Raw genomic sequence first — 15430 nt, 5'->3', positions numbered from 1 at the left:
AGTTTACACAACAGGAAGTCTTTCTGTTTCAATTCTCTTTTGTTTTCATTTTACCAGTAAGCAAAATGTATAAATATTATCAGTTTTGCAGGAAAACCTTCAGAATTCATGAGTCAGCCTTCTGGTTTCAAACTCCTAATTCTTCCACAGTGCTCTCTTTATACACCAAAGCTAAATGTAAAATTATTGATTTTAAACTTCTTAATCATGGAATATACAGGTAGTCTCCAGTTTAAGAGCGAGTTCTGTTCCCAAGGTCTGTCCTTAAGTCAAATTTGTATGTAAGCCGGAACAGTATTATTTATAGTATTGTATAAATAGTATTGGGTAATGAACTCAAATCATTGTGTATTTAACTCAAACTTTGCCACAATAAGCTCCGTTCTTAACTATGGGTTGTCTGTAACCACAGAGTTCTTAACCTGGGGATTGCCTATATATATATATCAATACTAAAGACCTATGATATGTATATCCAGCTTTGAATAAATCACTTAGGCAAGATCAGTCATACAAAAACTAATTAAAAAATCAATATAAAATACAGAAGAGGAAGATCTGGAGAGGCATGATTTGTCATTTGGCAACATAGACTTATTGGCTGTGAACAGCTATCTCTGCTGTAACTTTATGGTCACAACTCTACTGGAGAAAAAAAAAGCAGAACCACACCATTCCAAGCAATATATGTTACATGAAACAGTAGCTGATTGCCATTTGAATTCATGTGAATAATTTTATTTCTGTGTAAAACAAAACACTCACTTTCTGAAATCAGCTAACAATTTAAGCATGTCTTCATTTGAAAGTTTGTTACTATCTTGTTTGTAAAGTGCAGAAAATCGTGCACTTTTGTCCAGTGTTCCAGCCACGTCCTTAAACAGTGTCCTGAAATACAAGTTTTTAAATTAAAAATGTCTCTATATAAACATCACAGTGGGAAAATAGAGATGAGAGGCAATTTAGAAAACATTAACATATTAACTCACTGAAATGTGTATAAATGGTTGCACAAAAAGCAGCTACATTCCCATTCTAGCTAAATAATTTGTCACAAATACTGGGTTGATGCCAAACTAGAAATACACTTAAATAAATCCATTTAGAAAATCAATAGATTAAGTTAGGGGCTTTTAAAGACAGGTCTTGATCCCCTAAGGGTTGCAAGCGATATTGAAGTGAGAGAGCACTCTGGTCAGATCGTGCTCTGCTCAGTAGTCAGTACTACTGGATTTCTGAAGCCTGTTTTCCCCTCCTTCCTTGTTAGCTGGTGTTACTCTCATACCGTTACCTACAACTCCTTTCATATAGCCCAGATTCTGCTATCCTCAACAGTGCCCACTATAGGCATCAAAAATTGGAGGCAGAAGTAGGTTTGTTTGTTCCTGTCAGCCATATAAGGTAGACCAGACTAAGAAACAAACCCTGTCTGGGCCTAAAACTACTTTTATTAAAGAACTATAGCAACAGAATCTTGCAAGTCTGAATGTGCTTCCCTTCCTCTCTCTTTCATCTTCATGTGAATTCAGGGGTCGGGGGGGGAGGGAAGCTGTTTGAAGCATTTTCGTAAATCTCTTTCTTGGTCTGGGTTCAAGCCTCATTTACCTTATTGTTGCCTTGGCAACAGATTTTCCCTGTGTCTTTCAAGCCCATCCTTTACACTCACTACAGTTCCCTTCCCACGGTGCTGGGTGGCAGCTCTTCTGTAGGTGGGGATGTTACTAGGAAGATGCCCGGCTGTAGCTTCAAGTGGCCAAAGGGTGCCAACACAGCCTTGTGGTAAGGCAGCCTGCCATCCAGGATTGACCCATGGAAGAAATACAGTGTTGGCATTAAGTGTGCTGCTACTCTACCATCAGGTTCTTGCTCCCAAGAGACTAAAAAGAGGGGATCAAAAATTGGAACTATGAGTGATAAGTGATGGTAGCAGGGTGCTCAGCTACTTTGTGCTGTGCAGGATCGATGCTGAGAGTGTTGGTAGGCTGTTGGCAGGTAAGAAAAGAAAAAAGAAAAGAAAAGGAGAAGGCAGCAGAAAGAAACAAAGTCAAAGTGAAAATGAGGAATCCCTCCTTCTAACCTCTCTTCTTTTAAAGAAGACTCAAGATAACTTGTAGAATTCTTCAGATAACTCTGCTTTCAAGCATTGCAGATGTAAAAGTGTAAATATGTGATGCAAATTAGAAGAGGTTAACAAAGGTTAACATAGTCTGCTGATATAAACAAAGGGTCCCTCCTTGAAGCACTGAGGCAATGTGTCCCCAGATAGCTTGATGCAGGGGCTTTGTGTTCCTGCCTAACTGTTTCACTTTGCTAGCTGGTGCCATGGAAGAGCTGTCTGGGCATACCCACACACTGACAGATAGACACACAAGTAACCTGGGAAAGTTCTGAAACAAGCATGTACAACGTGACTGACTCAAACTTCAAGGTGGGGGATTTGCTGATGCCAATGCGCTTTGCAAAGCACCCATTCAAATGCATGGCACGGCCCTAGTAAGTATCCATACAGTGCCATAAGCTTTGCAGGCAACCTGGGATCAGCAGCCTCTCAAAGGGTCAAGTAACGGGCAGGGCCCAGGCCTAGCCTGGCAAAAGAATACCGAGAAAGGGAGCAAGCAGTGCTTGGGGTTAGAATGCAGCAGGTTTCTGGGTCAAGGGGGGGCCAAGATGGGACCTCAGAAAGGCCTTTGTGGACACTCTCTCTAGAAGCAAGAGAACCAGAAAATCTATGGCTGCCTAGAGGGGGGCAGGAATAGGAGAGAAAAGGGATGTGTGTCCTCAGGTGAACTGGGAGAAAGAGGAAATATATGGGCTTATTTGTGGAGAATATTAGTCTACATTCTCAGCAACAAGCAATCTCTAGCTCTTTATCTGTTTATTTCCAACCCCGCTCTGAGTATACCTATTCCAAAGAAAATCCAATGGAACTGAAGCCATCCCAGTCACCAGTTACATTTCTGGTTCCTGTTTTATCAAGGTGTGTCTATAAAATCATTGCTTTTATTCATGGGCAGGAGGCACTCACAGATTAATTTACCATTTTAGGAGGTCACAGCACTACAAGTCTGAGAATTCCTGGATTAAGTCAAGAACAATATCATGCATTACCTGGCTGCCCACGCAAATGGCATTCTATACTGCCCCAGTCGCTGGCAAGCCTGCTTTGCATTTTTCAGAACCTTTTGAGCAACCTGTAAGTAATTATAAAAAGAACTGAATTACAACTAAAAAAAATCCTCCTGTGTACATCCCTGTGCAATCCCTATTCTTACTGAAACTGAAGTTTCTTCCTTTCCCTTTTCTTAATTTACCAAGTTGCTGTTGGCACTAAACTGTCAAGATCAGCCTTAATTCCTAAAATTTATTTAAAAGGCTGTTTCCATGTTTTTATTACAATTATCTTTTTGTTTTTCAAACGAATCTTAAAATTAAAGCAAGATTTGAGACTCCTTACCAGATTTTTCAATAGTCAATTTTACAATCATTTCTAGCCTGCTTTGTCAACTGATAAATAAATTCCATCTCCCTCCCAATGTTGCAGGAGATGCAACATTGCCTGTAATCTGTATTTGCCCACGTCTGCTGGGATTAGGAATTAAACTGATATCGGAATCTGACAATCTGATCTATGTCTTGCATATGTGCACTACATTTCATTTGATATCTCAGTGTTGTGGAGTTACCAAGTATAGACAAATGCAAAAATTAGAAACACCCAACAATCAAAGCAAATACCTTAGAAGAATCAGAACTTTTCATATATGGTTCAGCACAGTGCGTAATACTCCCTTGCAGGACTTTTTCTATTCTGGCCACTAGAAATATGTCAGGGTGTGGACACGTTACTGAGAATATTCCCTAAAAACAAATTATTTGCTTCATTAATTCTTAAATATAAATAAGGGACAGAGATCTGTAATGAAACACTAACTTTTTTCTCCTTACTTGTTTGGGATATTGTAGTATAACATCTGGAATAATATCCTGAATTAGGTGTAAACAATCACTGCTCCCATTCAACAACTCCTGTGATGTATTAGTTAGCATGTGCCTTACTGTGCTATGATTCAAATCAACATGGAAATCCGACGAAATCTTCCGATTAAACTTAACATCGAATAGTGACAGTGAGATGAAAAACGGCTCTACCTGAACATTAAAAAAGAAGACACGAACATAATAATGGCAAATATTGATACACTTGTAACAACAGATTCTTATATTGCACGTTGACTTTTACATGATGAATGCCATCAATGAGAATAGCACTTAGTCTTGTAGATCATACTAGTACTATATATAGTCAAATGTTTTATACCAAATATATAAAAATAAGCTTAAACAATATTATACTGTTTAAAAATTCATATATGCATCTATTTAAACAAAACATAATCAGCTCTATGTAACTTCCAACTCCTTGCTGCGGCAAACCTTATCCCACAGTTTGTTCTTCCACTGGTATTTTCAGATGAAATTGTATTTCTCAGAATCTTTTGATTCCTAAATATCAACATATGTATTAGGTATTATTCTTGAAACATTATAGATGATAAATTCACCATGCCAGCATACATTTGTTGTTGGTCCCTCTTCATTTTCAGCCACACAGCTTTGTAGATTGAAAGATAAGTCGTTGCACTTCACCAGGATTTTCTTCCCAAACTTCTCTTCAAATGGCTTTACTTCAGGCTCAATACCAGAGAAGTCTAGTTTCTTTAAAGGAAACAAAAATCAAAAATAATTTTTCAATACCCAATACTATACAAAAGCTTTGGATTTTTCCCTGCACTCAATCTTACCTGTGCATCTGGATCCAGTGCAAAGAGCTTAACCCTGTTTTCACTTCTGAATTTGAGTTCAGAATCTCTGGAACCCTACAAGATAAAACGGCGATTTTAAATCAACAAATCATTTATTTAACCATTAATATGTTTTCCTATTTTTTGTTGTGCAAAAGAAATCAATTGTTATTTTACTAAAAATAACAACCTATATTTTTTTCCTTTCCTTTCTTTCTTTAGTTTCTCCTAGATTAGATGAATCCATCAAAAGCAGATGTTAAGCCCTCTAGGACTTCGGTGGTAACAGTATGAGATGACTCAGAGCAGTTTGGGCTCTAGAATGTTTCTCACAGGTATGGCCAATTGATTTTAGCTTTAAATCTTCCCTCCAATTTATCATCTCTAGGCACAGTTCTATGTAACTTTGGATCATTTTCCTCAATGAATAAATGAACAAGTATAATGTTTTCGATTCATCTGTTTAATTAATTTGTTGTTGTTGTTCAGTCGTTAAGTTGTGTCCGACTCTTCGTAACCCCATGAACCATATCACGCCAGGCCTTCCTGTCCTTCACTGCCTCCCTGAGTTTGCTCAGTTTCATGCTCATTGCTTCAGTGATGCTATCTAACCATCTCATCCTCTGCCGTCCTCTTCTCCTTTTGCCTTCAATCTTTCCCAGCATCAGGGTCTTTTCCAAAGAGTCGTCTCTTCGCATTAGGTGACCAAAGTATTTGAGCTTGAGCTTCATTATCAATCCTTCCGATGAGCAATCAGGGTTGATTTCCTTTAAGATTGACTGGTTTGACCTCCTAGCAGTCCAGGGTACTCTTAAGAGTCTTCTCCAGCACCACAGTTCAAAGACATCAATTCTTTGGCGCTCAGCCTTCTTTATGGTCTAGCTCTCACAGCCATACATTACTACTGGAGTTTAATTAATTAGGTTCTCTTTATCTAGTTTTAGGACTTGTGTGGAAAACAAACCATGTTTTAGGTCACATTTATGCAGAAAGATTGAAAATTCAAAAAGGTTCACAAACTTTTAAGCACCACTGTGCATGAAAAGTATTACAATTTACTAAGATATATCTTGACAACTTCAAGAACAAATTTGGCACGATATTGGAAAAGTAAAACTTTGCCAACAATACAAGTTTGGGAGACCAAAATTGGAGAATATGAAGCAATGGCAAAACTGACAGTATACAGTATATTCATAATAGAAGCCTAACTAAATTAAAGCAGGAATGGCTCCCTTATATGCAACCAATTACATTGCAAGGTAAATTCAGACATTTGGAATACCGTTTTTAGGATTAGAGTTAAGAGGCCAATCAAACACAGTAGATGAAAAGACTTAAACTGTTACTAGCAATAACCTCTAATGTTTAACATTCAAAGTACAGTACAATATATTTAGGCAGCAGTTAGCAATTGGGGAAATAAATGGAAGGGAAAGGGAAAATGTGTTACCTAAAAGGTTTTTTTTTCCTTTTCATAATGTTTTTAGTTATGCTTTATTTATTTATTTAAAAGATTTGGATGGTTGCCCATCTTTGAGAACTCTGGGCAGCTCACAACAATTAAACTACAAAACCATAAAACTAAAACTAAAAACCCAGCACCTCAGTCATCCTCCTAGGATGACCCAAAAGACATCGGTAGTCTTCCATCACTCTAGCCCAACACCTGGGTAAAGAGCCAGGTCTTGATGGCCTTCTGGAAGGCTAAAAGGGTGGGGGCCTGCCAGATCGTTGGTGGGAGGGTGTTCTACAAGGCAGGGACAGCCATGGAACAATTAGTAGTTGTTTGACCTACTTTCTGTTTCTTTTTTCTTTATTCTTCTGTGATTTCTGTTTAAATAATTTGTCAAAGCTTGTTTATATGATGATTTGTTTGCTTATACAAAGCTTATTTATAAAATTAAAAAAGGAATGATGCAATTAACTATAATTTGTATGCTGAATAGCAATTAATATATTTGTGTGTAGCAAAGAAAAAGAAAGAATTGCAAATAAAACCAGTGCAGCGCCTCCCCTGATAATAATTTCACCCTCATACTCAATACATCCTTCTTTCATCCTAATTTCAATCCCCTTTAAGTAATCTTTATGTCCCATTTTTGTTCTCATTTTAGCTTTCTCGGGCTTTAAATTTCCATTTTTATTCATCCCTTTCCTTTAACAGCCAATTGGGAAAATAATATATCTTCATTTAACATTTCTTGGAAGAAGGGATTACTGAAAAACAAGAGAAAATTACTATACAATATACTATATATATTATACTATACATATATATGTGTGTGTGTATAAATAATACTGTATTTGTGTGTGTGTGTGTGTGTGTGTGTGTACACACCATATACAATACTATAGTTAATTTATCTCTTTTTATGGTAAGAGGAGTTTGATGACGTGTAGTAGGAAATGAACAATACAGTTATATAATAACAGATCCCAGCCTGAAGTATAAAAATATGGCAATTCTTTAATATACTAGTATATTTCATTCTGCACTCTTCTCCAAAAATAGAATCTATTTCTGTAAATCCTACATTTTACTTATTTTTGTAGTAAAATATAACCTTCTTGACCAACTTTATTTCCTGTCTAGAATTATTTTGGTTCAGAAAAGAAAAGAAGATGACACTGATAGTAGAAGCCTTCAGCATAGCTAGAAGCAAGTATGGGACAAGGTACCCTGCAAAGATTTATTGTGAAACAAAAGAGGTGACTATCATGAGTAGCCAATTAAACACACACACACACACACTAAAGACAGCATTTCCAACATACAGAAGCACAATTATCAAGCCATTCTGTAGTGTACCAAGAAACAGAGCATAGTTCACAAGGGCACCTATTTTTTTTTTTAAACGATTCAGAGATTAAAAAAAAATTAAGCTTACTGTAAATAGCAACAAAAAAAATACACAGCCCTGAATGCAGGGGAAACAGTACCTAAGAAAAACAGAAGCCAAAATAGCTGCTGGAGTTCAAGGAAACAGGAAGCAGCATTTGAGGCACCAAGATTAGATGTAATAAGCAGGTGTTGTGAACGTCAAGGGACAGCCAAATCCCAGTCACTTTCTATAGAGTTAAACATTTCCTGTTTCACACTGTATCTTTAAGTGTATTTAGCAAAGAATAAAGTATTTACTTTCACATGCATCAGTGGCTACAACTATATACTATGCACAACCATCTAGTCTTCCCTGTATCGTACACAAGTCACCCTTGCCTTTAATGACCATAAAAGACATTTCTAGAATGAAAAGTATGGTGCAGCTTCAATGAATTTAAACTTCACCTTGTAGGAAATTGCTTAGTTCCTTCCTCAGTCACAGAAAAATTGTTGAAGTTCAATCCTCATGATTTTTGAAGGCTGTCCCTTACAGATATAAGGGTGATGTCCCATTAAATGATGATGCTTTATCAAAAATTATGTCCTAGTCTTGCACTGCACTGTGAGATGCAGTGCAGACGTTTACCTCATCTAAGCAGAACTTTCATGGGGCAAAAGCATATAACACAGTGCAAGGAATAAAAGTTTGTTAAACAGAGAGCGATGAATAGGAGCAAACCTTCTGGCACGAAGAGCTCAAGGGAAGCAGAATGCTACCAAGAATCCTGCCTGCTAATGTAATTCAGGGGGTTGAAGTCCATACATCTTAAAGTTGCCAAGGTTGAGAAACATCGAACTAAGCTAAAATTAAGAAGGGGATGCTAAGAAATTTTAACCAAAGATCTGTCTGTTGAAAATACCATTTGTTCAAGTCTAATTCTCAACATACTGCTTTAGTATAATCAATCTTATTGCTAAATCAGACTATTTATTTTCTTGACTGTAAGTTTTCTAAATGTAAAAGAATGTTAAATTTAAAGGTCAATGAAATTGTTCTGATTGAAATGCTTACTCTATTAATTTCTATCAGACTTTTAATGATTATCCTACCAAGGATTAGGTCTACTTAGTAAGATTCTGGTCACTTTACTATCATCAGTATTAACTTTTCTCCCATATTTGCCTACCAAGAAAATCTAGCTTGAAATTATGAAACCAAAACCAAATCAAAACCAAAACCAAATAAAAAAGCACACTTTCTGGCAATTTTAAGGCTTTATTTGACAACTGTACTTCAGAAATATACTTGTCTGGTAACTATGCAGCAAAATTAAGATGATAGTAAGGAAATATAAATGAACCATCAACTTTCTTCCACTAGTAAGGCTTATAAATTAGCAGTTTGCAAAATTCACTGATTCAGAAATGGAACATTCCAGAGAATGTGGAATGTCCTGTTCCTGCTCTCAATCATGACAAACTCCTCTGGATCATGCTGTCTCAAGTGGCAGTTCAGTGACATCTGGAAGTTAATCCTTCAAACCAGAAGCAATATGAGGTGTTCAAGGAGTGGTTTTACCCTTTAAAAAGGCCTGTTTCATCAAGAATGCTATGCCCTGGACATCTTAAACCATTTGTGATCTGAAGGATCTACTTCTAGAAACCAACAAACTGTTGCTAGAATGATCATTTGATATAGTTCAGAGGGGAAATCAGAATTTCCAGAATGTTCTATTTTGCACATTCTATTACATAGTGTCACTGAAATTCATACTTTAAAAGAAAAGAAAAGCACAAGACTACCTTGGCAATTTCAGGAAGATAAGTATCTAAACCAGATGAGCTGTCCATCTTGTTTTGTTCATCTTCTGGAAATTAAAAAAAAAGAAGAAGCTATAGAAGTCCATTGATCACTATAGAAAAGTGATATAATCAAGAATTTCACCAAGCTTTCAAAATTCTAAAAACTTATAATCTTTCACACTATTCAGGAACAAAATCCAAATGGGCAATTTCCTATTTTCTTTTCTCTTTTAGGTACTATTTGATGTTGGACTGTACCTAATCTGTCACCATCAGAGCGTTCTAGCATTTGTGAGAATAGCCACTGATTTTTAAGAATCATGGCAGCCTAGTTTGTAAAACCAAACGAGATTTATTGTGTATATATTATTTATATCTATATATTTTATTTTGATAGTAAACATATCTTATTTTTTATAATAAATATATCTTAATTTTTGACAATACATATCTGTCTAGGCTACAGAAAACAGTGGGGTATGGAACAGAGAAAAGTATAAGCTATTATTAATTATAGAGAAAAGCATATTAACCTTTCTTTTACTGAACAACTGGGAAGTAACTTGAAAATAACTTGCATTTACCCTCATGGGAATCCTCATATCTCCTTTCTTGCATTGCTGCTTCAAAATTTAACTGGAGAATTTTGTTTAGAGTTGTAATCCATTCTTCCATTTCTACTTCACTGTCTGCTGCAAGAAGATAGCTGCTCTTGTCTTGCATCTTGAGTTCAAAGGCAAAACGTCGGACTTTATTGTTCTGCAACATAATAAAGAATCTTAATCTAGTAGCTGCAACAGCTTTTCTTTTCTACCCCACCCCCCTAATTTTGCATTGCTGAAAAGAAACTACCACTTTTAGACCTAAGACCACTTTTTACCCCCTGCAGACTAATAACTTTTCATTTACCATCTATTCCTTGGAATATATTGTTTATTTAAGAACATTGCTTTATTGTATTTTAATTAATATTTATTCTTGTTTTTACTGTAAACTGCCCATTTGAGTGAGATGGGCGGTGACTAAATTTGAAATATAAATAAAATAAATAAATAAATAAATAAATAAATAAATAAAATGCTGAACTGATGGGCGGTGACTAAATTTGAAATATAAATAAATAAATAAATAAATAAATAAATAAATAAATGCTGAACTGAAGAAATGTGTTCACTCTCAGTGTTTGATTGGGCTGTCTACCAATGTAATGGAAAGACTGAACAATATGATTCCATGTGGGCAAGGTTTAATTTGTGGTGTAAAAACTGAGTTCCTTTACATATCTGTTGTGATATATGTATGAATGTGTGTGTGTGATTTTGTTGAGATATTCTTTTACTTTGCATTATTACTGATTTTTCCCTTTTTTGGGTGGGTGAGAGACAGAGAGTGTGAGAGTGAGTTTCTATAATATTCTGTAGTTTTTAGACATAATTTTTAAGATTAAATATAATCAAATTATACACATACAAACACCCATACAAATATTAAGAACCAAATATTTCTCAAATTACAGCTTGCTGTTTAGTTCAGTTCAACAATGTTAGAAATCCTCTTACACTGCCAAAAGAGAAAGAAGTCAAAAGAGGTCAGAAGATTAATAATAATTTGGAAGTTCAACAGATTTATTCTGAACATATTAATTAAAAGAAATTATGCTACCCCTCACAAACTATTGTAACAACAGGTATTACTTTTGATGAAACAGCAATTCAGAAGAAGCTGAGAATATTGAATATTGAAGTCAGTACAGAAACAGCTGATCTGGCAATAAGATTCATTAAGAATTGAATGCTGTGAAAAAGACAAGTTAATGCTATAAGTTACAAACAAGAACTAAAATTATTTTCCATCTTAAATTCTAGTTTTTCTAGTTAAGCCATGGACAAGTTTTCCAGAAGACTTTGCCTGAGAAGTATTTCTACTTTATATAATAATGTAGAAGAGGGACCACTAATGCAGGAGGAGAAAAATCTGGGTTGCCAGGAAATGTAAGACAAACTATCAGAGGTGTTTTCAACTTACATTTTTCCCTGATCTTCCCTGATATTTGAAGAACGTTGGCATTTTGGTTATTAACTTAAAAATACAAGTAGCAAAATTCACATAGGAGATACTTCCAAGGTAAAAAAATAATACATACTGGTTGTGTTCACATGCAATATTAAATCATGGTTTAGCACTATAAGTAGGAGCCAGAATACCCCTGAATAAAATTAGGGTCATATTCTCATTTTCTTCTTGCACTTCAGGTAGACTTCAGCAGCACTGGAGTTCACTGTTTTAGATAGCCATTCAATGAATACTAAAGCTGGCTAATTTTTTTTAAGTTGTCTGCTGGTAACAGTAATTCAAGATTCTGTAAAAGTGAAAGTAAACTCTTCTGAAGTATTCTCCCAAATGTGCCCAAGGGAGAAATGGAGAACACACAATCATGAGGCTTTGCTCAAGCTTATTCTGGCTTCTAAATATAATGCTCAGCCAGAGTTTAGTGTTACATGAACTAGGTCACTGAAACAATTTTATATTAATCTACAAATGAGAGAAAAAAAAATCTGAAGGCAGTTAATAAGATTGCATGATTTTTCTAAGGACCTAACTGTTTCCAGGTTTATTGCATCAGAACAAGTTCACTGGACTCTCTATGCTTAGCACACAAATTTCAAAAAACATGATTCTAGATTTACTAATTCAGCACTTGAACTGGAACTGTGTCATTATTATTAAGCTCTTATGAAAACACAGTATTTTAGAGTATTTGCTTACTAAAAACATAAAGCCACTATAATCAAAAATATTTCTATCACCCAGGACCAATAGTGCAATTCTAGCAAGTTTATTCAAAAATAAGTTCCGCTGCATTCAGTAGGTTTACACTCTACGTAAGGAAGTAAGTATAAAGCTGTAATCCCAAAGCACCAGAAGAAGTGCTGTAAGTTTCCACAGGAGTTACACAGTGTATTAGACAGTATAATGCTACTTACTTGGACAACTCCCATGCAGGAATCCAAAAATATTGAGCCTTTAGGTTCTTTTGATATTTTCTCATCTTTGTAGAAATTAAGATTATATGATCCATCACCAAGTTGAAGGAGATGAAAAAATCTTCTTTTGAATGACTAGTTTGTGAAAAATTAAATTATATTAAAACAAAACCAATGTGACACACACAGAGACCAAAAGCATCTCTTTAATTGCACCCACCACACTGCAAATATTAAGAAATATTGCTGAGATCACAGTTAATGTGCACTTGTGTACAGCGTCACAGTACTGTATGTTTAGACAGAAAATTATACATACCCTCATAGTAACACTGATTGCACTGTTCATGTTGCCTTTATATAACCATCCCTGTTTTGTAAGTCCACCCTTTTGAGATCCTAGAGATGCTGCATCCTATTAAAAACATAATAAACTTCATATACACTCAGGAGTCAATCATTTAAAATATCTTTTCAAACCTACAAATAAATAAAATAACTAATGAGACAAGTGCTTTGATATAACTTAAATATCCAGAAAGCTTCCCTATGTTATATGACTATTGAGCATAAGTCAATTTTGCCAATAGGAGAGAAACAATAATGAATAATAAAATGTTCACTCATTCATTATTGTTTCCCTTCTGTTCAAGATCAGATCATAAAACTTAAAGTAAAAACTAAAAATACAACTAAATCTCATTAATTAAATTAATAACCTACTTCTGCTGTTGGGTTGAAACATAGCAAAGCCTTACGGCTTGAGCACAGAATTTAGCAATGTTATAGGTAATTTCAGATTGCTAATCTTTCAGGAAAAAATCTAAATACCATTGGTCAGAACACCCAGGCAATCTATTAAGCACTGGATTAGCTGAGATTAATGCTCCTCTCCCATCTACTAGGGTGTGTCATCTGTCATGGTACCTGCCCTTTGGAACATCGCTCCCTCCCAAGATTAGATTGGCCCTGATGCATTCACAAGGCCTCAAAGTCATGGTTTTGTCACTGGACATGGAGATTCAGATATGTGGCAGAGGCTGTGCAATGATTTGTTGATTTGCTGGTGGTAGATTTTGTTTTTTTACCTCAGTTACTCTATATATGTAAGTTATTGTCTTTTATTGTTATATGTTTTATCGTGCTTTTAACTGTTGTTAGCCACCCAGAGGCATGAATTTGAGATGGGCGGCCATATAAATTGAAATTAGAACTATATATATAAAATACAACCTTAAATATAAAGATTTTAGCCCGACAGTAAAAAAGTATGTAAGAGAAAAGGCTAAGTGACTTTCTCAGAGTTAAATCTATAAAGTAGAATTAGTCTCTTAAACAAAACCATCCTGGGAGTTCTGGCAGGTGGGGATCAGAAAAAAGAAACTATTAATCTCTGAGAGTTGGGAGAAGCAAGGCAATGTTCTATTTCTCTGAAAAGACTAAGGAAACTAGTTTCTTAGAAAAGAAAAGAAGGAGAAAGGAATTATACAATAATAGCATATGGTATCAGAGAGAACAGTCTTCCTTTTAAAAAAATAGTAATAATTTTATGAAGGAATATATTAAACTATTCCACAATCTTCACTGTATAATTCATCTGCTCCTGTTTCCTGTCGAGTATGAATTGATATGCTTTATGCATTTTAATAGTTTTTAAATTCTTGTTTATATGCCACCAACTGATATAAATTCATAGTAGCTTACAAAGATAAGGTAATTCATGGCGTGTCTGTCTGTGTGTGTTTTAAATGTAAATGGTATTTTACTGTTGCATACCACCTGGAAATACACCAAATTATAAGGTGGTTTTAAAATAATACACAAAATTCATAAGGAACTATCATGCATTGCCATCTGCAAACTATTCAGAATTCTTATGCCTGATACAGATCACTGGGGCAAAGTAATATATTATTCAATATATTTAAAAGATTTCAGGATAAAGTTAATTCTTATTAAATATAACTGACTTTGTTATTCCCAAACAGGCCTATATCATAATAATAACTTTAAAAGGAACTGAAGCAAAACAATCAAAATAACAGACTTGCCTCATCCTTATCTGCTTCTTCATCAACTTCATAAACATGAACTGGAAGCTTTTCTAATCTGTTTCCTTTACTAAGAGAGAGAAAAAAAGACATCATAGCAGACAATAATTATTACGGGATCACACAGTGCAACAGCTTGCCAGTGTGTGAAAGTATGGTAAAATGTACATGAAAGAACCTGAAAGAGAATGCCTATATGAAGATTGTAATAGTTTTTGGTTTTTGATTTTTTTTTTTTTACTTTTGCATCTTCAATGCAAATGTAGCTAAGATTTACAAACAGTTTGACATTTCATTTCTAAATGGGGGGGAATCATTAAAAAACCTATTGAATTGTTGACATACCTGCTATAATCTGTCAATCCTAATCACATCTATCTTTCTTATAACAATTTATACCTCCATTAAATGGTACCTTCTATTTAAGACTAATAAGATAGTAAGAATATGAATATACATATCATTAAAAAGAAGAGAGGATTTTGATTTTCCAGACTTTCCTAAATCATGTCATTCACAAATAATCTGTTGCTGTTTGAGTTTCACTATGAAACACACATCTAAAATTTATGTTCCTTCCATGTATTTTTTCCTGTGAAATCCGTATTGCTGCACTGTTCCATCCTAAGCATTTAGATCTGGAAACCGGGAAAAACATGTTTCCAAATCTGGCCTGTTAGAACTGGAATGAAGTAATTTCCAAGTATCTATCACATTAAATAATAAAAGTTAACAACACTTAACAGTAAGCACGTAAAGCTATAATTGTGAGAAAAATTTACTTACTTTGGGAGCTGTCGAAACTCTCCTGAGTAATCTTCATATTTGAAATTGACAACATGCCAGTCAGAGATGTATGTCTTAATACACTTTAAATCAGGACAAAAATTAAAGTTTTGTTTAATTCTTTATGCAACAATGTATTTATCTTAGTAATTTGAGTACTTGCTCTGATCAAAACTA

At 34.9% G+C, this 15430-nt stretch overlaps 1 protein-coding gene across 5 annotated transcripts in view; it reads right to left on the bottom strand.

Moving 5' to 3' along the window:
• Positions 1 to 15430, bottom strand: part of DOCK9 (dedicator of cytokinesis 9) — a 135060-nt gene that overhangs the window by 70780 nt on the left and 48850 nt on the right. For all 5 annotated transcript variants that reach the window (XM_088136499.1, XM_088136496.1, XM_088136497.1 and 2 more), the window contains exons 4-15: positions 15254 to 15336; positions 14468 to 14537; positions 12736 to 12831; positions 12417 to 12551; positions 10017 to 10191; positions 9433 to 9497; positions 4803 to 4877; positions 4576 to 4716; positions 3946 to 4149; positions 3736 to 3858; positions 3109 to 3191; positions 766 to 888 (exon numbers count right to left, since the gene is read on the bottom strand). In XM_088136499.1, coding sequence (XP_087992625.1) covers positions 766 to 888; positions 3109 to 3191; positions 3736 to 3858; positions 3946 to 4149; positions 4576 to 4716; positions 4803 to 4877; positions 9433 to 9497; positions 10017 to 10191; positions 12417 to 12551; positions 12736 to 12831; positions 14468 to 14537; positions 15254 to 15336 — 1373 coding nt within the window. The remainder of the gene's footprint in view (positions 1 to 765; positions 889 to 3108; positions 3192 to 3735; positions 3859 to 3945; positions 4150 to 4575; positions 4717 to 4802; positions 4878 to 9432; positions 9498 to 10016; positions 10192 to 12416; positions 12552 to 12735; positions 12832 to 14467; positions 14538 to 15253; positions 15337 to 15430) is intronic.

The sequence above is a fragment of the Python bivittatus genome, unplaced genomic scaffold, assembly GCF_059951505.1.
Source record: "Python bivittatus isolate LINGU-HERP-01145 unplaced genomic scaffold, Pbiv_v1 ctg000060_np1212, whole genome shotgun sequence".
Taxonomy (NCBI): Eukaryota; Metazoa; Chordata; class Lepidosauria; order Squamata; family Pythonidae; genus Python; species Python bivittatus.
The sequence above is the reverse complement of the archived record's forward strand: the minus strand, read 5'-3'. Positions and strand labels throughout refer to the sequence as shown.